The sequence below is a fragment of the Carcharodon carcharias genome, chromosome 4 (genome assembly GCF_017639515.1).
Source record: "Carcharodon carcharias isolate sCarCar2 chromosome 4, sCarCar2.pri, whole genome shotgun sequence".
NCBI lineage: Eukaryota > Metazoa > Chordata > Chondrichthyes > Lamniformes > Lamnidae > Carcharodon > Carcharodon carcharias.
This window is the reverse complement of record NC_054470.1, coordinates 45566786-45591327: the sequence shown is the minus strand read 5'-3', so window position 1 is coordinate 45591327 and position 24542 is coordinate 45566786. Positions and strand designations below refer to the sequence as shown.

At 45.9% G+C, this 24542-nt stretch overlaps 1 protein-coding gene across 1 annotated transcript in view; it reads left to right on the top strand.

Moving 5' to 3' along the window:
* Positions 1–24542, top strand: part of LOC121276736 (A disintegrin and metalloproteinase with thrombospondin motifs 19-like) — a 548651-nt gene that overhangs the window by 487464 nt on the left and 36645 nt on the right. Inside the window, exon 21 of the mRNA XM_041185281.1 lies at positions 14230–14382. Coding sequence (XP_041041215.1) covers positions 14230–14382 — 153 coding nt within the window. The remainder of the gene's footprint in view (positions 1–14229; positions 14383–24542) is intronic.

The following is a 24542-nucleotide window of genomic DNA, read 5'->3' as shown; positions in this document are numbered from 1 at the left end:
GGTAGAGTCTGTGCACCATGTTGATACTGCTTTGTAGTAATGGTGTCCAGAGCACAATGAGCAGAATATATGGAATACAGAAATTCTGCACTTACCAGCAAGACCTCCATTGAATTTTGTGACTGTGTTTTTTGTGAAGAATGAGGCAAGCTCACATATTTTTTGAATGAATAAACATTAAGTGGTCTAGGCAAGACAAGCCCCTGCTTACCATTCCCCAAAGTTCCAAAATTAATAGAAACAATGGGCCGGATTTTATAAACCCCACAAGCAGTGGGTTTGCAGGCAGAGGACATAAAATGCCATGGGCACCATGCCTGCTGCTTACCCATCTATCCCTGCCCCTGTCGCAACTTTAAGTGTGGCAGAGGCCAGTGACAGGTCAGCAATCCAACAGGTAACACTGCTCGGATTCAGGTGGGAATGAGGCGTGGGCCGTTGGCCTCCTTTACAGGCTCCCTATTTCAATAAGAAGCCTCCCCCCAAGCTCCAGATACACCTGTGATTCTTCTCCCCCTCCCCTGTCCACCCCAGCCTCTGATTTCCCCCACCACCCCCCTTGCTGGTGCCTGCTAGCCTGAACCCCCAATAATTACCACCCCACCCCACCTCCACTGCATCTAAATGGCCAGCAGCTCTTGGAGGTGGGAATTCCTATCCAGATTGGGGAGGGATGTCTTGCCCCAAGGTAATCAACATCCCAACAGACATTAAATTGCTATGGGGCCACTGGACCTGGCGGGATTGGAACAGACGACCATTTCTGCATCCGCCCATGGCAACCACTCTTGCTGGACATAAAATCCAGCCCTACGAACCTCCTTGAAGAAGTTGTAGGCTTAGAACTAGAGATGATATTTCTTTAGTTTTTGATTCATCCTTTGGGCTCACCCTAATCTTTAACATAAATTAGTAGCTAATAGCCAAAGCAATAATTCTGTGAATTAGAAAAAGAGTTTAAAATGTAGATGATCGAATGAAAAGTTTGACAGGTTCACACTTCTGTCAAGGGCAACTCACTTGTTTTCAAGTATCTTCCTGTTCAGGCGCATCTGGGTAATCCGTCTACCGATTGAGCTAAGGTTTTACATCGTCCAAGAGAAGCCCCAGCTCGAGCCAGTGCAAGATATGTCTAGATGCTCAGTCCCAAACAATCCAGGGCATAGTTCCCTTACTATAAAATTACTATGACCCTGGAATTCTCATCATTTTGATTTCCAGCTGTGCTAGCTCAGCCAAAAATCACATATAACAAATTTAAACTCCTAGACGTTTGGTTGACCCTGTTGTTTTACAAGGACAGTCTGGTTTAATAATGGCACAGCAGTTACAAATAACTTGCACTTAAATAGCACCTTTGACAACCTCAGGTCACCAAAAAACACTTTCACAGATAATGATATACTTTTGAAGTGTCGTCAATGTTCTAATTTGAAACATAGTAGTAAGAACTATTTACACCTTCCTCTTATGCAAGGACATTAACTGGCATCTGTAGCCATAACCTCATGTTCCTTATGACAGAGTTCGATAAATCCCTGGCTGGGTCACTTAAGCTAAGTATATTGTTGCACATTTCTGTACACTGCAAGCCCAAATCCATACTTTATATCTCAAACTGGTTGAGTTCATGCCTTCCAACATTTTTTTGTAAAACAGCAGTTGTCAACGCAGATCATTTAGCATTGGTAAGTGCTCAAATAAAAGCAGTGCATCCAAGTTAATTGTTGGCCCAGCTGTTCCTAAATGTTATTTCCAAAGGTTACAGGTATGTTAGGTACAATATGAAGTGCAGGAAGGCTATTCCTAGGTACTATATGTTCTGACCCTTTTAAACCTTGAATTGCACATTTACAGAAAATTATTCTGCAAATTCAGTGGAAAAATCATTCAGTGGGGCTGATGGGGGAAGTTTGTTACATATTTAGCCTTTCTTCAACAAGTTGAAATATAGAGCAATTCTGCTGGTATTTTGTTTTATAAGGCCTTTTCATATTTGTAATATTTATTCTACAGAAATGTGTGTGACTCATGTCATATTTAACTATTTAGCCACAGGAAAATATTGGAAGAGTTACACTAAACTGTTGGGTTTTTAAACCAAAGTGTAGATTGAAAAGCAACAAGGAAAAAGGTGGCATTGAATACTTTTCCCCAAAGCCTGCAAGCAATAACCATTTATTCACATCAAACCTATTTATGTTGAGAAAATCTTCAGTCCTAGGCACATAGCAGGTGTTGTCTGGCATGGGCCTTCCCCATAGATTGTGGACCTGGGGACTAAAAGTTATCATGTTGTTTTAATGAAGAAATCATCAAAGGTGCTGTCCGCCCCTGGGGTATTGTGGTAGTCTGAGTAGCACTGCTTTAAAGGGGCACTACACAAACAATTTTTTAGCCTATGGTGATAAAAACTGAGACAGAACCACTCATTGACAAGTTTTTTAAACAGAATGATTTGAGGGCTAGCTTTGGTCATGCTGAGAAGTTTGAAGTGCAGCAGGGTAGTTAGGAGTTAATTAGATAGAAATTGGTATGCATGTCGCCTGTTTTTTAGATATAATGGATACAGATTTGCAATTTCTGGGCATGAGGTCCTATACCCAATCTCTGATAGCAAGGTCATCGTCATATCTCTTGTGATTGCCTGAAATCAACATTGGGCCAATTTAAAGACCACTAAAGAAATGGCAGGGCTAATTGTTTGAACATTTGACTGCTCCTCCTGATCCCACTGTATTGCTGCTCATTGCTGCTGCCCTCTCCTTGTCCCCTTGTGTTTTCTGCCACTTCTACCTCAGGATTTAACTGAGGGACTCTGCTGGTGACGAAGCAGGCCCATATCCAATTGCCAACTTCAGATGTGCTGAATGTGGAAACCCCAGGACCAATTCCAGGCCAGCCTTGGGCATCTGGATTGCAGCATGTCACCAATTTTGGATCCAAGAATGGATCAAATCCAATTTCTGCCTGTCTTTATTTCAGTTATTCAAGACAACATGTTGGAGAAATATATTGCATGTATCCTGTTGTTACGAAAAAGACAAGTTCTGCTCATTGAACTAAGTAAATTTAATATGGCTGAGCGTGTCCTGTTGTTGTGAAATAAAACAGCTTAAGGATTTACGTTTAGTTGAATAAAGTTTACTTGAGGGTAAGTATATTTTCCTCAGAATTTGGTTTTAAATTTGCCTTTAAAAATCCAAACTTGATACATTTGTAAAACACAACCCAAATATTTGATGCCAGAAGCCTTATTTAATTATATTTCACTGACAGCAATACATGCTGCTAACATGAGCCCAGCAGATACTTATCCTCCTAACTAGCTTTGTCATTGGACCAACAGGAATACTAAAGAAGCAGCAGTACCATAACACCGCAAGTCCCCTTCCTCTTCTTCCTTCTACCCATTTCTTCAGCCTGCTGAATTGCTCTGAATTGGATGAGAGTCTGCCTCATCCAGAGTACTCCCCATTATGATACTAGTTAACAACATCAAAAATCCACAGACAGCAATCACTGTTTAGCAACACCAATGGAGGAGAAAATAATGGAATGGTACACAAGCCGATGATATTCAAGTGCTATTGAGCTGATAGTAAATACTTACAACCATTTTGTTAAAAGTACAGAGCCACAAAGGCAATGTAATAAGCAGGAGGACTTTAATCTTAATATGCACTGGCCAGATCAAATTGGCAAAGGTGGTTTGGAGAATGCTTTTGCACCAATTTCCTGGAACAATACTTTGTGGCTCAACTAGGGAAAAAGCTATTTTAGATCTAGTATCGTCCAATTGGACAGGTTTAATTAGGAATCTCATAGTAAAGCCTCTGAGAAAAAGTGATCATAATGCAATTGAATTCCATATTAAGTTTGAGAATGACATATACCAATCCCGAAACAAGAATCTTAAGCTTAAACAAAGCCAGTTACATAGATATGAGGGGAAAGCAAGCTAAGCTTGATTGGGTACATACACTAACAGTGGAATTGTCCTAGTTTTGTGCTAAGTGCGGTTGCGGGTGGGAGAAAAGTCATTTTAGCCACCGGCCACAATGGCGGGTTTCACGCCATATCGTCCCATTCCTGGCGCACCCCATAATATGAATACTGCATTCAAAGGAAACACTCCAGATCACTGGCGGGCAGTCTAGGATTTTCCCGCCATGCCATGACCTCAGGCTTCCTCACTCCGGACGCCATATTTAAAGCGCACCAGAGCACTTGCCTACTTTATGTCTTCACACTAGGACTGCTCCAGGCGACAAATGGACCCAAAAGCAAAGAAGACGGCAGCCCCCAAATTTAGTGACACCTCTCTGGGGTCCCTGCTGGATACATTGGAAGGCCGCCACAATGTCCTCTACCCCCACTCTGGCCTCAGGAGGTCCGCCAGAGTCACCAATCCAGCCTGGGAGCAGGCGGCAGTGGTGGTCAGTGCCCCTGAAGCACAGAGGAGGTCAGCCATCCAACACAGAAAGAGGATGAATGCTCTCATCCATTCCGCCAGGCTAAGTCAACCTCCTCATCACTCTCAGCTCACACACTCACAAACCCATCACACATCCACAGGAATCTCACACCTCAAAGGGACCACTAACTCTCTCACACACCCTCACATCTCCATCAGACTAATATCCTCTGGAGCTCACACCTTCATCCCGTCCATGGCTCCACTCACCACACAAACATTCCACACAATGCCATGCAACCTGCTCACACTCTCTACATCTGTTTTCATGCAGGAGAAGCTGGCTCACAACAGCAAGGAGAGGTCCCAGACCAAGGATGGAGTGGCCCACATTAGGCACCTCACTCACTTTGAGGAGAGCGCTGACTGGTGAGGATGTGGACCGTGCCTGTGGTGATGGTGAGAGTGGTGGCAAACACTCACGTGAGGATCTTGCACCCCATCATCCCTCTCTCAACACAATTGTGAGTGCTCTCTCCCCTGCTTTTGTCTCTGCTTCCATGCACTAATTATCTCTACTTTGGTTCACAGGGAGCTCTGCCAAGCGACCTACATCCTCAGCCAGCCCGTCCCTCAGCTCCATCCAGGTCCTCACCTCCAGCCAAGAGGACACCTCCTCCATTGAAGGGCTGGAAATGAGCAGTCTGGAAGAGCCATCACAGCACTTACCCACACCCTCGACCAGTGCAGAAACATACACCTCAGTGGGACCTCGATCAAGAGCAGGCTAAGGTTCACAATATGGTGGTCACTGCATGGATACGTGTCTGCAGCAGGAGGAGGCAGGTTCAGCCGCATTCCCCAGCACTTGCTGGGCTGCTGGGGAAGAGGCATCTTTGAGGCCTGAGTCAGATGATGAGCCTCTGGAATCAGTCTTCCAATTCATCATGGAGAGTCAGCAGAAGGTGGGAGGTGTTGGAAACCCTCAGTAGAGTGGGACGAGTGCATCCACTGCTTTCTGATCAAGTGGTGCCCACATGGAGATCGACATGGGGAGGATGGTGGACGCCGTGGAGACCCTGGTCCAACAGAACACAGATGCACACAGACCTGCACTCCATCGCGGTAGCTGTGGTGAGTTCCTGCAATGGCAACACGAGGTGGAAACGAGGCACATCGACATCCCTCCAGATGCTTCTTCCTCTCGAGGAGTGAGGCCGGGCCGTCGGGCACCTGAAGGGAGGAGGAACGGCAGCTGGACACCACGGGTTATCCACTCAGGAATCTTAGAGGCCGTCCCCTCCCTCTGAGCTCCCTTTACCTGTGCCACCCCCAACCTCATGATGACCCCCAGCGGGATTCACATTCCGCCATGGTGGACACCGTCAGATATTCCCACTGTGCATTCCATGCTGACGTGAAACTGTTCTCTTGGCCACATGCTGAATAGCGTTGTTTCCCCATCCTCCGCCACCACCCACCATGATGCCTGATGCCAATGGGACTGTACAATTCCACCCTAAGTTATGACGGTAAATAAACAGTGGAAAATATTGAAAGAAATGGTTCAAGATATTCAACAAAAATTGATTCCATTAAAATATAAAAAATCAGCAAGAAAGATCCATCTGTGACTTACTACGGAAGTTAAGGAGAATGTTAGATTAAAAGAAGAGGCTTATAATGTTGCAAAGAATAGTGGTAGGCCAGGGATTGTGAGAGTTTTTGAAACCAGAAGAGGGCAACCACAAAGTTGATAAAAAGGGAAAATGTAGAATATGATAGTAAACTAGCCAGGAATATAAAAGCAAATAGCAAGATCTTTTACAAGTATATGAAAAGGAGAGGAGCTAAACATTGGTTCGTTTGAGGCAGAGAGAAGAGAAATTATCACAAGGAATGAGAAAATGGCTGAGACATTGAAGAAATACTTTTGGCTGGATTTTCATCAACGAGGCGGGCAGCAAGAGTCAGGGGCAGAATTTTCCCATTGGCGTGTGGGGGCGGGCCCCGCACACGTGTAAAATGGTGTGCGGTGACATTGGGCAAGTGTCCTGACATCACCGCATGCAATTGCGATATTTCATTAGGTGGGCATGCAATGCCATCTGATGTGCGCCCGCCATTAATTAACGGGCTACTTAAGGCCTTTGAGGTGCCAATCGACCATGATTTTTCAGCGTCCATGCAATCTTTGCATCGTCACACGGGCGCAACGGGCAGGCGGGTAGGACACATTTGTACAAACCTCATCCACGGGCGGGATAAGAGGGCTCACTGAGGTCGCTGGTATGCCCTGTCAAATATTTAATTTTCAGAGTTACTGATACTTGCCTGTGTGATCTGCAGTACTTCAAAACGCATACCAGCTGCTTGGACTGGACTCACAGCTTTCAAGTCAGCACTCTGCTGTGAGGAATCCTTTGTTGGGCCTTCGTGTTTCAGGAAGCCTTCCCTTAGCCTGGAAATGGGAGCTGAACTCTCCACTGGAGGCAGCTCCTCTGAGGAGGAAGGGAGGGCTAGAAGGGGGTGGAGGCCACGAGTGCACATTCAGCCTCCAGGGGAGCCATCTTTTGGAGGTCAGGCGCAGGCACAAGGGGCGCAGGGCCAAGAGATAGTCCAAGGCGGAAGGGGCTGCAGAAGATGCCACTATCCTGCTGCCAGGGTTTACAGGCGGCGAAGCAGCTACCTCAATATGTCTGAGATGCAGTGCCGAAGGAGGCTCTGTCTCTCAAGGGAGACAGTCAACTACATCCATCAGATGATTGGGCCTGAGATCTCCGCTAACTATGTGGGTGGATACCCCATGCCAGTGGCTCTAATGATCACAGCTGCCCTCAACTTGTATGCCCCTGGCTCCTTCCAGGGCTCGGTGGGTGATCTTTGCGGTGTCTCCCAATCAGCTGTCCACATTTGTGTCAAGCAGGTTACAGATGCTCTGTTCAGGCGTGCATTGACCTTCATCCTCTACCGTTGGGACCAGGCAAGCTAGACACAGCGAACCAAAGGCTTCACAGCCATTGCTGGCTTACCCCATGTCCAGGGTGCTATAGACTGCACACATGTGGCCATCAAGGCGCCAGCAAGTGAGCCTGGTGCCTTCGTCAACAGGAAGGGCTTCCACTCCATGAACGTGCAGATAGTGTGTGATCACAGGATGCTGATTCTGCAAGTCTGTGCAAGGTACCCAGGCAGCTCCCACGACGCCTACGTCCTCAGACACTCCCAGGTGCCGGGGCTCTTCAGTGCTCCAGCCCGGCTGGAAGGATGGCTGCTGGGTGACAAGGGCTATCCCCTCAGAAAGTGGCTCATGATGCCTCTCTGCCATCCAAGAACAGAAGCTGAGTAGAGCTACAATAGGTGCCACGCCTTCACAAGGGCTGTGCTGGAGAGAGCCGTTGGTCTTCTCAAAATGTGCTTCCGATGTCTGGACTGTTCAGGGGCGCACTCCAATATACCCCAGATCATGTGTCGCTAATAGTGGTTGTATGTTGCGCTCTCCACAATCTTGCGCTGGAAAGGGGAGACGCAGTGGACAGTGAAGATGTAGACGCATTGGCTGCGAATGCACGCGATGGCTCCACCAGTGAGTCCGAGGCTGAGCATGCACAGGGAAGTGCTAAGGGGTTAGACGCTGACCCAGGCATACTCCAAGGAGGCAGGGATACCTGGGAGGCTTTAATCCAACGAACCTTCAGCTAGCACGCCACATATGGACCTCCAGGACAAGCCTGGGCTTTAAGCTCCTTTTTTGAGGCCCAAGTGCGAAATCTGCCTGGATAGGAACATTAACTAAAGTCCTTGTTAATAAAGCTGAATGTCCCACAAAGTATTCATTACATTATTGCAAACCATCCAGCTGCAGTACATAAGAGGCAACCTTAGCCATGGTTACATGTCTGAATTTAATATCACAACCAAAGAAACTTAAAGAAACAAAATGACAAAGGTGTTAAAAATAACACCATCTCATAAAGACCTCATTTCAGGCCAACACAAAAGCACCAGTGATAAGCCCGTGGTGTGCCTAAGGCGCTTTATGTTTACATTTTTGGGTGCTATGTCTTGGTGCTGACCCCTCGCTGGGAGTGGCATCTGAGACAGCCTGCTCACTCTGCTGTCCTATTGGCCTCGATGACCTTGGCGGTCATCCTCTGGCCGGTGGAGCCTATGCTGGCCCTGCCTAGGAGGGAGATGCCAGTTCCACAGCTGGCATCTCCCCAGTCGCAGCCTCACCTGATGCAACGGTCATTGGCACAGGAGTGGAGGAGCTGCCACCCTCATCTGGAGTGCCCTGAGAGGAGCCCGCAGAGACGACAGGCAGCTGCTGCCCCGATGTGAGGTCGCTTCAGACCTCCCTGCTCACTGTGGATGAATGGGCACCAAGCTGGGAAACTTGGTGCCCAGACCATCTCCCACACTGGCACTGACCAGCTGAGGTCAATACCAATTAAAGGGCTTGCTGGTCCGAGCGCATCCCAAGGAAGCCCTGACAGGTCTCCTGGAGGAGCGTCTCCACGAGAGTCGCCACTGTCTCCATGGAGGCCGCATGGTGCTCAGACATGAGGCTCATTGCTTCGGCAATTGTCTGCATAGACTCCTCCAGCATGGACACCAAGCCAAGCATAGCCTCATGTATCTCCCCCAGATTCTTCTGCACATCTAGCGGTATTTCCTGCCGCTGCTGTGTCGTGGACGACTCCAGAGGCACATCATCAGGCATCGACTGAGCATGTGCCTCGTCCCCTACAGTCGTCCGACCACTGGCGCCATGGGCACTCTCTGTCTCTGCCAGCTCCTCCAGCAACTGTGGAGTGCCCTCACTGCTGTGCCCCGGGACACTAGCTGATGTTCTAATTCCCACCAAGGTGCTAGTATCTGCGCTGGTGCCTGCCTGGCAGAGATGGTGTGACGCTGGTGAGACTTCAGGACCCTCAGGTGTGAGAGGGGGCCTCTGCTGTTCCTCCTCCCGGCCCTGCTCCGCTGATGTTGAAAGGAAGAACAAGGACATTGGATCAGTTAATATGAAGACAATGTCAATGTGCATCCCTGTCCCCCGGATCAATATGTGCTCATCCTTCTATAACTAATGGTCAAGCCATGTTGCAAATTTCAATCACTGAACATTCAGCACTGCTATGGCTATTGGGAGAACAATGATGACCTCACTGCTGGGCAACCATACCTGGCCGTGGCACCCCAGCCTCACCGACACCACCATGGCGCCTCTCCAAATCTAGGGCCTCCTCCTCAAAGCAGCTGAGAATCGCTAACTGGGCCAGCCCGCCGCCAGTCCTCACCCTCTCGGCTGCATTATATGCATTCTTCTCCTGAAAAGGAGAGCAGAGCATTGATTAGTGTTACGTGTACCTGGATTCTCTTGCAGATGGCCCACTCCAACCAGAGTGGGACATTGCAGGGCTCCAGTGTTTCCTCACCCCAGCTGCTGCCGGACACTCACACAAAGATGCTAGGCCTGTCCCACCCCACCACCCTTTTGGCCAAATGCAGCCTATGTCACATTTGGCACTACATGGTCTAACCTTCCATAGCAAGGAGGCGCAAGCATGTGGAGCGCTGAGGACAGCAGATCGATCGGTGCCACACCACTTTGAAGCTCCCCTCCCAGCACGTCATCACCCTGACTTTGACATGAACTGGAGTTCCAGCAGCTGCTCCAGGTTGCCGCCGAAACAGTAATGTGGGTCTCAGTGTACCACTTGCTGTGGGGGCAGAACCCACAGGGTGACCTCGGCATGAGTAATATCTGCTGGCCCACCAAGTGAAGGACACATGATTCAATGCAGTCACTACACTCAGACTTGGCGGGGAGGGGCACCGGGGGGAAAGCCTACCTGCTGGGTTAAGTGACCAATGCCAACATGATACTCACCCTTCCTGAGCGCAACAGGAAAAAGTGCCCACAGAGGCAGAATCTTAATTACTGTGAGTTGGGTGCGGGCTGGAGTTGAGCTTGCGACACTGGATCCAGCTGCGCCGCACCACATTGTGGGAGCTCGCCACCTCCTCCCCGGCACATTTGATCATATGTGGGAGCCTCCTCCTCCTGCCCTGGGGTACGAGCACCTCCCGCTGTGCTGCCAGCTCCTCGAGGAGGGCAGCAAGACAATCATCAGAAAGGTGAGGGGCACAGTGCCCCCCTGCCCTACCCTCCTGCCTGGCCTGCTCACCAGCAGCGCTCAGGGGAGCCATTCCACTGGCCATGATTCACAGCCTTTGTAAGGCTGCCAGTGCGCTATCCGAACAGGCCGCTGGGTCGCCATTGGACCCAGCAGTCATTGCAGTTCCACAGCCGCCCTCCCACTCCTGCTGTCCTCAGGATCTGCGATTCACGCTGGGTGGGCCTTAATTGGCCCGCCCACGTAAAATGGCGGCACGGACCCGATTATGGGCAGCAATCGGGTCTGCACCTGCCCACTCCCACCACCACCCCTCCCGCCAGCCAGAAAATTCAGCCCCAGGAAAATTCCAGGCTTGGTCCGCCAGCCTCAGGAGAAAATGCCCTCAGAGGCAGAATCCTAATTGCTGTGGGCTGGGTGCGGATTGGAGTTGAGTCAGCTGACCTGGGAAAGAGGGTGGAGGCAGCATCAGGGATTACCAGGTGCCAACACAGACTGTTTAAAAGGCCTGACTCAGTGCTGTGGGACTTTGTCCCAATTAAAATAAAAACATAAATGACCCCCAGCCCTCACCCTTCATACCACCTTACCCCCACACATTTCCCATGCTACCTTATACCCTCCATTCACCCCCCCCCCCCCCCCCCCCCCCCCCCGCCATGGTTCCTCCTCATGCCCCTATGCCAAGCTATGGCACGTCCATGCCCATTGACCCACTATACACAGTATAGAACCAGTGAACTCCATAGTGACAGTACGGTGTGTTTTTCAAAAAGCTTTAAAAGAGTAATTCATTCATTACTTTCCACTATGTAGTAAGCCCTTGAAACCATTTAAGCTTGTGTAAATAAACATTGTGAAATTGACAGCAGTGATCAGAGGGCCAGATCTGTCAATCAAGCACTGTTTTCTGTGGCGCTCAGGTGATTCAACAAGACTAATGGATTTCTGGGCTGTCAGCCAAGCATACATAATGTGAAACTTCTAAATGTTGATGTTCAGAGAGACTTGGGTGTATTCATACAAGAAACACAAAGTTAGTCTTCAAGTACATCATACAATTTGGAATGCTAATGTGACCTTTATCCTAAGGGGATTGGAGTGCAAGAACGAGGAAGTCTTGCTACAATTGTATGGGGCATTGCTGAGGTCACACCTGGAATACTGTGAACAGTTTTGGCCTCCGTATTTAAGGAAGAATAGACTTGTATTGAAGTTGATGCAGCAAAGCTTCATTAGACTGGTTCCTGGGATGTAAACAGTGTCCTATGATGAAAGGCTGAGTAAATTTGGCCTAAACTCTCTGGAATTTAGAAAAATAAGAGATGATAATATGTTATATAACATGTTATACGATGGATGGTTAGGATAAGGGACTGATTATTTAGGACTGAGTTGAGGAGAAATTTCTTCATTTGGAACGTTGTCAAACTTTGGAATCTTCCACCCTAGTGAGTTGTGGGTGCTCCATTGTTGAGTCTGCTTAAGGCTGAGATAGACAAATTTTTGGGGCAGGATTCTGCAGCAATATGGGCACAAGTAGCAGTTTGCTGGCACCATGTTGCCCCCGAGGCCATTTTCCCAGAGGTGAGATTGGGGTCAAAGGGCTACCTGCCTGAAAGCAGTGGGTAACCAACTGAGGTACTTTAATGATCCATAAGGCCAATTGTCAGAGTTTTGAGGCCCTCCCCACCACCTTGGCAGCAGCTGCAGCTGCAGGCCATCCTGTGAGGAGAAGCATGGTGGGGGACCCCTCAGAAGTCCCCATGCATGGACTGCATGGGAATTGCCCGGAAGTTTAAACTTCCAATGGCCAAATACACTACACTTAGAACCACCCGAAACTTCACTTTAAGTCGGAGACTTTGGATGGTTCCAAATCTCTTAGCAGAATAGTTACGCAGGAAGGGTTCGAAGGATTAAAACCACTTCTAACTCCTAGGTAACTATGGTACTGACACACCGCCCCCTCCCCTTATGCAAGCCCCAATGGAACCCCTGACTACCCCCCGTTCCCCAACCACCTGACATCCTCTGACTACCCTCCGCTGCCCCCCGCCACCCCCCAACTCGCCCTCAACCTCTGACTACTTCCCACCCTCCGACTGCCCACTGAGCCGCCCAACCACCCACCTGACCACCAACCTACACCTCCACCACCCGACTACCATCCCAACCTCCACTTCCTGACTACCCTCCTGAACCCCAAACAACCCCTTCACTGCCCTGACTACAATGTCGACCCCTCGACTATGCCCCCACACCCCCAAATATCCTCCTTACCCCCCCAACAACCTTAATCCCTCACACCTTCCATGCTTACCTCCTGCCTGGCTTCGCAAAGTGGCCTGGGACCTAGTGCCTGTAAAAAGGGTGTGTGGCTTCACTTCCCCAGGACTCTGGAGCTGCTATGCTGCACATTTCTCACCAGGCCCAGGGACAGAAGACCGGGTGAGAAACGTGCAGCTCCCAAGCTGGGTATGTAAAAAGAAGCAGAGTGGCAATCTGACTGCGATTGCCTCTCCACAGTTCTGGGCCATCTTAATGTAAAAATGGAGTTGACTTCCAAAAGGCCAATAGTATTCATCATCTACCCAGGTATTAAGAAAAGCAGAACCACATTGTAAAAAACAAATCAATAGCAATTTCATTGAATGGTTGCACATCTTTCAAGTCCAGTTATGAGGGTAACATTACTGCTGTGCGATTCTCTACAATTATCTGTTTGCAGATCTGCAAAGATTTGAGAGTTAACCTATATGGTATTGCAATAACCCACAGCTCTGTTTGAATGACTCATACATATTCAGTAAACTTTGTATTCCCATTGGCATTCAGTACATATTTCTGATTGCCTACTTAATTTAACATGTACTGTTATTTTCCAAGCTCTTCCAAATATACTGTTTCTGCAAAATTGCAGCTTATGTACATGTTAAAAGTGCAAGACCCAGCTTTTACATATTTGCAAAGATTTGTTTGAAAACTAATGCTCTAAATCTTCTTCATGAGTAGATGCCTTTATTTGTGGATTTCTATCCATTACTTACATTCACCTTTTGTAGTTTGGTAATTCTATTCGAAAAGGGAGTTAATATAGAAACATCCTAACAAACAGACCTATTTCCCAAAAGACCTAACAGTATTGAAAATAAAATGGTGACATTATATTGTCATCAGGCCACAATCCCAGCACTAGTTTGCAACTTCAGGAGAGGAACAAGAAAAAGTGTTTGGCACCAAATAATTTTCTGCTGACCAAAGCACAGAAATCTGCAGTTTCTGAGGATGCAATAAATTGGCATGTCAAATTTTATAGGGAAAGATAAATTAAGACAAGATACCTATTGCTAGAACCAACTGAGGTTTCATCTAGAGTAGTTAAGCTGTATGATTTAGTGTCAACTCAGTTCAGGAATGTAGACAACGTAATTCACCTGTGGATATAAATGAACACAGATTTCAACAGAAACAGCTGTCACAAAATCCTGACATTTGCTTGATGATTTATCACTTTCTTCTGATCGCTGTGTCGTGTGTTTTCGGAGTTTTAGTTTCCTTTAGGGATTTTTAGGAACAGATGAGTTGAGCGCTGTGGTCAACATCTGTAGCAGTGTTGGATAGGGCGTGATGTTATTGTAAATTATATCCTTATGTTGATGTGCATTACAGTGTTCAGTGAAATGTGGCAAGGGGGCTCGGCATCGAACTATAAAGTGCACCAATCCACGCAAGAAATGCGATTTATCAACGCGCCCAAAGGAGGCAGAAGATTGTGAAGATTATTCAAAATGCTACGTCTGGAGAACAGGAGACTGGTCTAAGGTGGTACATATTCAGTAAATCTGCTTTTTTTGTTTAGTATTCCTGTCATATTGTTAACTTGATTCTGTGCTTTCTTATCTACAGGTGCATGAGATGGCACAAAGTATGTGAGTGGTTTAACACAATAATTTGTCTGGTAGTGATCAGTAGGTCAGGGACTGCTGTTGGCTATGCTTCAACATGGAGATAAACCAAAATTGATGTAGATTTCGCAGAGAATGTATAGTCTTTTGAGAGGTAAAGTAACTGAACCCTAAACTAACACTCATTAATTTGCTTCCATCTGAGGATTAATGGGCATAAAACACTAATATTAAATATTTTACATAGAAACCACAAATGAGGGACTCCCAGTGGTTCATCGTGTTAATTGTATTATAGCTCCCTGGCCTACGTAAGTCCAAGAATTGATCCCCAATCTGTACTGAGTAAACTAATCCCAACTGGGGAGACAGTAGGGGAACTATAATTGGTCTTGTATTAGGTTAAGGAAAATAAAATGATTATCCAGGACCTCATGCTAGAAGTGCATCATTTAAACATTGGGTGAGAACCAGATTAGGCTCAGGTATGATGCCTCCACACTTGACTAACAGAACCTACCAACATTTACTGCCATGTCTCAAACGTGATGATCAGTCAACTGAGGGAAGTTGAATTCCATGGAACCCTATCCTGCAACAAGTCAGCGTCTTCAGGAAGGAAGGGGATAACATTGATGGGAAAACCGACTTGAATACTTGAAATCAAAATTGCTCAATTGATCAATGTTTGAAATAGAAGAGATTAGCTTTGAAGTGGACATTTCATCATAAATGTTCTGATGGAGACCTGCACTTCAGATGTTCACCTGCTTTTTCCCTTCAAAGGCTGATTGTCCTACTGTGCATTTTGTTTTTATTTTAGTTACAGTATTATTTTCTTGTGTCTGCTCTCCACTACAAAGTTATGTAGCATGGTTAGCTTCTACTCGAACCCTTTGTCAATCGCCAGCCCAAGGGTACTCCCTATGCCACTCTTAAATAAGGCAAATATAGTGGGGTGTTCCTTTTGTATAAAGTACAAACATCCCACTGAGGCAGTGTCAAAAATGGAAACCATTCCGACTTGGTAGGCAGTTTTGTTTTTTTTAACTTATTTTTGTTCCAGACTGACTCACCCGTCAGGCCTCCCAACACAGCTGGGAGCCACTCAGCTGGCATCAGTAATGAGGCCTATTGGCAAGTGGCTCCATTAGAAATCCCACAGATTAGCATCTGGGCCTGTTCTGGATGCCAATTGGGAGAAGTCCAAGCTGGTAAAATTCAGTACATCCAAGTAGAAAATGCTTTGCTACTTTTTTTAACATTGCCTAGCTTGGGGAGGATTTTATATTGAATCTGCCCTATGCAAGAGTGGCTTGAATCACCCCCCTCAACATTCTGCTCCATGGAAGGAATTTTAACCACCTTCTGCCCCAAGGTAGATGGGAGAGAGTCAAGTGCAGGGAGTGGCTAAATTTGAACCCAACCCACTGGAAATGTGCCTCCTTCTTGGTTAACTGTGGGTACATGTGAGCAGCCCCTCTAGAGAGGGGAATTAGTAATTACAAGATTTAAATTAAAACATTTAAGTGAGATTTTCACCATGGCCAAGGTCCCCCCCACCGCCCGCCCCACCCTCTGCTGGGTTCTGAGGCGGCAGGGGGAGCATGAAGTTGCATGGTCATGGACGGGATTCCCTCTGGGTTCCCACCCGTCCTAATCTGGGAGCAATTTATGCTGGTTGGGGAGGGCTTGGACGAGAAGCTCGCCCTTTTCCTAATTAAGGCCCTTAGATGGACACTTAGAGGTCTTTTCCTGCCCAGCTTCAATTTTTAGGCTGGCGGGTAGATGACAGTTCTTAGGGGGAAACGTGAAAATAAGGTAAGTTTGATCTTGGGCAGGAATGGGGGGGGGGTGGTGGGGGGCGCCTCCTTCAGAATCCCACTTCCGACTAGTATGCCCTCCCCTTAAGGCGCTGTGACCTCTGGATCTCCCTCTCCTATCCTCCAAGACCCTGATCACTCACCCCCCCCCCCCCCCCCCAAGATCCCCAGGCCTTCCCTACCCTCCCCATCCTCGCACCCCTGCCACTTACCTGTCCTCCGATTCCTGTGACTTCGTGCCAGGCAGCTCCCTGCAATGCTTCTTCTGGCCACTGCAGCGCTGTGCCTGGAAAGCTGCCAGCCAAATAGCTGCCAGTAGCTCTCCAAGGCATGACTTCCTCCGAGTGAGGGGGTGGGGGGGGGGATTGGGGGATGTCCTGCCTTCTGCCAATCATCGCTCGTTATACGAACATACAAAATAGGAGCAGAAGTAAGCCATTTGGCCCCTCAAGCCTGCTCCGCCATTCAATAAGATCATGGCTGACCTGTTTGTGTTTTGAATTCCACGTTCTCATCTACCCCTGATAACCTTTGATTCCATTGCCTAACAAGGATCCATTTACCTCCGCCTTAAAAATATTCAATGACCCTGCCTCCAACGCCTTCTGAGGCAGAAAGTGTCAAATGGCATCAGAGCTGCTGGAGTCCGAGGCAGGGCCGGGCCCCCGCCATCCTGAAAATGCAACCCTTTAATTTAAAATTGGCAACTTCTGCAGTTGTATCCTGGAGCGAGAAACGTGGCATTAAAACAGACGTGAGATTGAATGGCACTACATGTGGAAGGTTAAAGTTCCTGAGATTAATAAAGGCTCAGTGTTCATAGCTACTTTCTCAGATACTGCTAGGAAACAGTTTGCTCACAGTATTGATTGCGAGAGACTTATCTGTACAATTTGGAAGTCTTCACACACACACATGAGGCTGTGTGGTGCCATGAGTGCTTCAGATTGGACTTCTACATGAGGGGGAGCATCAGAACAGCAAGGGCATGCCATGGGGGTGTCGTAGATGGACAACAGAGGAGAGCAACAAGATAGGAGGCAATGTTCACCAAACAAAGTATAAAGACAGAGCTCAGCAGACTTAATCACTTTGAAGAACAGTGTTTCAGGAGGGTTGAGAATGTTTTGCCAGATGGTCACAGACATCTGCAGCCTCCTAGAAGATCAATCCCTACTGAACCTAACAGCCACATATTACCAGTGTCTGTAAAAGTCACCACTGTCCTTAACTTTTTAGCTTCTAGTTCCTTGCAGGAAGCAACCCTAACGTATATTAAGGGTCTCCCATTCGGCTGTACATAAATGCATTAGGCAGTTGAATTATTTGCCTGACTGGCAGTTGTGTAAGTTTCCCCCATACTGACAATATCCAGAATAGTAGGTTCTTGTATTCGCATCTCTGGATAACTTCCTACAGATACTGGGTGCCATTGATTGCATACACATGGCAACCTGAGGAGCTCCAAATAAAGCAGCAATATTCGGCAACCACAAGGGATTTCATTCCAACTATGTTCAACTGGTGCACAGTCACAAGAAGAAGTTCATTCAGCACTGTGTTAGCTTCTCTGAGAGCCGCCATGATCCTTTCATACAGTGACAGTCCAACAACCCCAAGCTGGATGGCAAATGAAACCCCCTCCAAATCCAGCTGATCACATCTTTGAGAAACATCACCAGTGATCCCAAGGAGTATGGCACTGACCACCATATGGTAACCAAGTATGTCATCAAGCAGGCTGAAGATACACTTTGGGTGCCCGGAGATGTCTGGAAGCACACTGCATACTCGACAGTGAGGGTCTATTATAATCGTGGTGTGCTATGTTCTGTACAACATACACAGCACTTAGGACTGGAGGTAGAGGAGGAAAAAGCTGCTCAACATCATCTGATGAAGATTCCAATGGAGAGAAAGAGGAAATTTGTTAGAGGAAGGTGAAGAGAGGCATATAATGCTGGACCATCCATTCATATTACAGCTCGGATGCCACACATTCCCTAACAGCCCAAAAGGATCCGTTAGTCACTCTCACTGCACCACAGTTATCAAATTCACCGTTCCTCCCTGGCTGACATAGGGCAGTCCTGTAATCCACTGTCCACTCGTTGCACATCAATGATGGTCCAGATCAATTCATGCCTTCACTTTCATCATCAAGCAACAGAAAAGGCAAATTTCCAATCGACAGGCAACAGTAATCAACATTGGAAATCAATGCAAAATAATAAATTATATGTAAGTTGATTTAAAAAAATGAAACTTCATAAAACATTTTCAAAAACACCTATGTGCATACCCCTTATGAATTACAAATCTTTACTCTTCCTCTTAGCAGTTCTACATGTTGAAACCCTTGTGGCTTCAGCAAAGATAAAGGCAGGTTGCTGTTATCCCTATTATGACTTTTGCGATACTCGATCACCGACCACTAAGCGTTGGAGCCCATGAGAGCCTACCAAAGACTGCTCCTTCCATGCAGGGCAGATTTGGCCATCGGGACACGAGGCGGCATGTTGGATACTGTTTTTATTGACGGGGAGGGACGGGCCATTTATGGAAGCAGACATGTTATCATTCAGAGTTTGCATGTCCATCGTCACAGCCTGCCTGATTAGATTGCTGAGATTGAAATTCCATTTCATGGGCCAGTCCATCCATGTAAGACATCCTTGCAGTGACCTGCGACATTAGTTGCTTCAGCTAGACTTCTCCATCCGCTCTGCCATTGTGGATAGGCAGGACTGCCGTTACTTTGATAATTTGCTTCTGACCTTCTGATTATCCTTTATATTGATGGCCCATGGAGTTCAGCTTCTATGTCCAACTGAGCAGAGCTTGTAGAGGAGAGTGCCCACAAATGTGGACTCTGCAGTTGGCCTCACCACCACTCTTTTCTCGTGCTCATTTGTGATCTATGATTAACTAGGTGAAAACCCAAATAACTGTCTAACTGGACCCACAAAATGTTTTATTCTGCACTGGTGCCTGGTAAGTATGTATCCAGTGACAGTGCACCCTCAAAAGGAATTAGCTCCTCTGGGAATATTTGTCCAGATGGATCACAGCTATCGTTTCTCGCATAATGGCCCTGGAGGAGAAAAGTGATGGATATGGATAAGTAACGGCAATGTAAAACTGCTGTTTCTTAGCATAGCTAAGTTAACCATATTTGACTTGGTGCAGAAATCAAATTAACTGACTGAGTCTTGCCTGAGGTGTGAGTTGAAGATACTTAATGGTCTCACCAGACAGCTGCAAAGTCCCAGTCTCTCTATCTCCGATGGTCAGGGTGCAGACATTCTACTGATCCCTAGGACCTCTTCCTCTGCAAATGCCAGTTACATTACCTGTCACAGACACCTCTGGTCCTCTTCCTCTCTCTTGTATTTTATGCTGTTTTCTCCTGCAAGTGGGAACGACAGACCTATTAGTTCCTGTAAGACATGTGTTTATCCACTGGATGGAGCGTATGTAGCGAGGTGACTATCAGGCAGATGCATCACAAGTGCCCCTGGCATGCATTTAAAGATATGTGTCTACGCTTGGTACGCTGACTAAGGTACTATCACATTGCATAAAGATTGGGATGATGGCAGGTAAATGTTCATAGAAATCAGTGAATGGAGATGTGAGAAAGTGCATAGATGCAGAACGATGGATGTCCTTGAAACTTAAGTGGATATGAGAAGCAATATGATGGAGTAGGCTTGACAAGACAGAGTGGGGGTGCACTACAGGATCGGGGTGAATTTTTAATTGTGCTCACCTTTCCTGACCAGGTTAGTTCTTTAAGTCACTTCCTGTTCTGAATCTAGGTACAGGATACTCCTGCTGTTGACTAATTCCATGTTTAAATTTTTTCATGTTTTCAGAAATATTCCCAAATCCTCCACATTTTCTTGGATCCTATAAGTAACCCAGTTGAGATCAAATCATGCGGGTTCACATCACGCCTGCTCATACATAGGAAGTTAAATGATAACAAGGTATCTGTGTTGAAACCAGACATCTTGTGGTCTTCACACAACCATTATTGCTCCCACCCCCACACAGAAACCACCTCTGCATTATTATAGGACTCCATTTCTCTGGGGCATTGTCAGCCATTTGCCTTGTGCCCCTTCCTGATGAAGCAGTGTATGCTGAATTATAGGCATGAACTTATCTTCCCTCCATATCCCACCAAAGTGAATCAGAACTGTCTTTCACCCTTAAATGTAACTTCTGTTCTTCTGTTAGCTTCATAAATAGATTTTAATCAAGCAACACTAATTGTTTTACTTTGTTGTTATTGATTCTCCTTTACCCAAATCAACTGGACTGCAAGCAAATCCTGGAAACAGCAAAATAATTTTGAAAGGGGTAAAGCAAAAAGAATTCAGTCATTATAAAAGAAGTAAAAAAAATCAAAAAGCTGTTGCAGGCAGAATGAAGCAAATGGCCTCCTTCTGTGCTTGACGGGCCTTCAGCTGCCTAGACCCTAAACTTTGGAATTACCTCCCTAAGCTAATATGCCTCTGTACCCCTCTTCCCACCTTTAAAATACTTCTTAAAACCTAGCTCACCCCCTACTACCTCCTTATGTGGCTCGTGTCAAACTGTTTGATAACATTCCTATGAAGAAACTTGGGGCATTTTACTATGTGAAAGGTGCTATATTGGCAAGTTATTGTAATGCCAAATTCCTTTAAATTGGACAAGGGCTTGCTTTTAGAAATTTTCATTTATCAAAGTGCAAGATGTCTGCTAGTGAAATTATTGTTTTAGCATTCTGACCTTGGAAGCGACTTGCAGTAAGTCAGGTGCAGGAAGTTGCTCACCATGAGAAAGCTCTTGCAGCATACGTCTTCTACTTTCAAATCTCCAGCAGCCACAGAAGAAGTGTGCTTTGGCAGGTAAATCAAATGGCTGAGCTGTCTTCAGGAACAGCCTAACCACATGTTTAAACAATTACAGCCCTCATACTTGAAAGCTGTTTAACTGTAAATGTTAGCTGCTATTGATGTTTTCAGCATTTTAGATGCATCTCTAGGGTGCAACAAATATAGATTTGCTCACACATTATGTAAGAACCACTTTTGTGCCGTTTGCAGTTTTTAAAGTAGCAAAAGATTGTTTAGTTCGTTTTGGGTTGAACTGCATAACCTCAGAAGTTTTTTAAAGTTTGAATGCAGTAATACAAAGTTTACATATTAAGTGAAAATGAACATTGAGCTAGGTTGCTAGCAATTGCTGAAAATATACTTAAATGTATAATAAAGCAAATATTTTTCAATAAAAACATAAACATAACCTGTTGGTATTCAAAATCTAGACATACCCAGAAAGAATAGTTCCTTGCGCAAGATATCATAAAGGACCCTTTACCCTTGGGACCATCTCCAACATAAGTCAATGGGACAGATTTTCCTCTCTTGTGCATCCAGAAATCCTGGATGCTAAGAGTGAAAAAGTGGGTTGGACGCCTGGGAGGCCAGTTTTGCACAATTTTTGCATTGCCTAGGTATGTCCAAACTATCTCCCAAAATGGAGGGGTCACAGAGGAAGGGGATGGTGGGGGTGGTGGTCGATGATGGATTACTTGCACCTGGATCAGGCACAAGATAATGAGGAGGGAGAGATGTAATGGTGCAGACCATCAGCAGGTCTTATACACACACCCAGCTCATAGCAGAAAAACTGCAAACTACCCTTGATTCTGCATTCATTGCTTTTCACGAATGCCGGCTATTTGCAGTAGGAGCCTCATAAAATTACCCTTAGAAACTATTCAGTAAGCCATGTCTTTTCTATTTTCATGACAATCCCCCTCCTAAGATATTTTTCTCCCCTCCCTAACATGTAGTTTTGCCCTTCCTATATGCCACTCTGAAATTAGCCAACAGGAAGTTAACAGGATTCACCAAATGCAGTTCTTCTGCTGGATTTTCCTCTCTTCCTAAAAAGAGATGCCTGATCTCAGTGCAACACCTATACTGGGACAGCTGAGAACAGGACACAGCATGCTGACTATCACAAATTGATACAGATAAAGTAAACCATTCAGTCCTTTTTAAGTTCAGAATAAAATGGTGACCTAAACATTTATTTCTAATCTCTTACAAAGACAAAATATTATCTTTCTTGAACTTTCTTGCCTATTAAGAATACATTTTACTTTTGAGTTTTAGGTATTGGACGAGGAGCTTTGCACAATTAACACAAACTGGTTAGCAGGAAATGTCAGTTTTTTTAACAAATTAATTATTGCTAAAGTGCTCAAGCTTACAGTTTATTATGTTTCATAAATACTGTTTAATAATAAGCATTTTGCTAAACTCTGAAACATAAACAGAAAATGGTGGAAAAATCAGCAGGTCTAACAGCATCTGTGGAGAGAAAAAAAATAAGAGTTAGTGTTTCGAGTCCTTATGACTTCTTCTTCGCTCTGAAGAAGAGTCATAAGGACTTGAAACGTTAACTTTTTTTTCTATGCACAGATGCTGTTAGACCTGCTGATTTTTTCCACCATTTTCTGTTTTATTTCAGATTTCCAGCATCCGCAGTATTTTGTTTCTTGCTAAACTCTGAAGCTGTTTTATACTGTCCATTTTTATACAGCTCCTGACAAACAGTATGTGCATAGGTTTATCTTTGGTGCGTTTGCCTAATACATATGTAATTCCAGTAATTTGGCAATGAGGTTTTATGTCTTCCAGACTGGCACCAGTCTCCGAACTCCGTTTCATGCATTGTTTGTGTTCCAACATGATGCAGTGTCATGGTAACAGTGGACTCATCTTGAACAGCACACCTTCATCATCGTGCCTTAAATTATCCCTGCATTCTCTATTATCCAACAGATGGCAGGCACAGAGCCTAGAAAGAATCAGGGCTTTGTATCTAGAAATTGGAGCTGCCAATGTCCAGAGAAATCACCAAGTTTAAAACAAAAAAACACGGGCCTGAATTTTCATCTCGGCGAGGCCGGGAGCAGTTGGGAAACGGACCACTGACCGCGATCGACCCCCGTCTGCGATTTCACGCTCGCTGGCCAATTAACGGCCAGCCAGTGTGAAGCACATGCTCATATGATCAGCGCTGCCTGGGTTGGGGGGTGGGAGGAGGGCGAGCGCTGAAGTCAGCGTGGGCACGGTGAACGCGGAATGAAAGCTCCCGAAGGCAGAGAGCTGCCTCTGGGAGCTGAAGAGTTTAAATACAAAACATAAAAGATTTTGAAATCCGGAAAAAAATGCACACGCATCAGAAACAGTTGCTTGAACATATACAACATGAAACTCCTGTCCTAACATTTTTTTTTTAAATTTAATCATGGAAACCTCATCCTGCCCTTGGATGAGGTTTCCTGAAAAATGCAAAGGCCACCTGGCCAATTTGCCCACCTGCCAACCATAAGGTTGGACGGGCAGCAAAAATCCCAGTTAATTGCACCTTTAATGGGCTTAATAGCCCTTGTCGGCTGATGCGCTTCCGAGTTTAGCACACGCCCGCTGACCGAAATATCGCGCCAGTGTGCGATGACGTCGGGATGCTCATCTGATGTCATCGTGCACTATTTTACATTCGAGTGTGTTAGGTGTGTGCCCACATGCCAAGCGAAAAGTTCTGCCCATGGAATTGTTCTTTTTTCACTTGTTTTCATGATTTTTCAGGAGCAGGAATGCTTCCATCGTGACAGATAATTGAAGTTTCACTTTCTAGCCAGTATTAAGCCCTCATTTTAAAGGATGGTCCCTAAAGTATGAACGCTGCATGTTGAGGTAAAATTTTGACTTTCAACAATCCATTCAGCATAGAAACTTTCAATGTTCACACATTAGGAAGGATGTAAAGAAATTAGAGAGAGTTCAGAAAAGATCCATGACAATTTGGTTCCATGGATGAGGAACTTGAGCTGCTTGGAGCAATCGCAGAAGCTGTGGCTGTTCTTTTTGGAGAAGAGAAGATTAAAAGGAGATTTGGTAGAGTTTCCAAAAACATGAGGTGTCTGAACAGAGTAGATAAACTGTTTCCATTGGCAGAAGGGTCAAGAACCTGAAGACACCAATTAAAGGTGAGTTGCAAAAAAAGCAATGGGAAAATATCTGTAGGCAGCATATGCTTAGGATGTGAAATGCACTACCCGAGAGTGTGGTGGACACTAATTTAATTGAGGCCTTCAAAAGAGAAGTTGATCATTATCTGAAGCGGAAAAATTTGCAGTGCCACGGGGAAAAGGCGGGCGAGCAGGGCTAGGTGATTTGCTCTT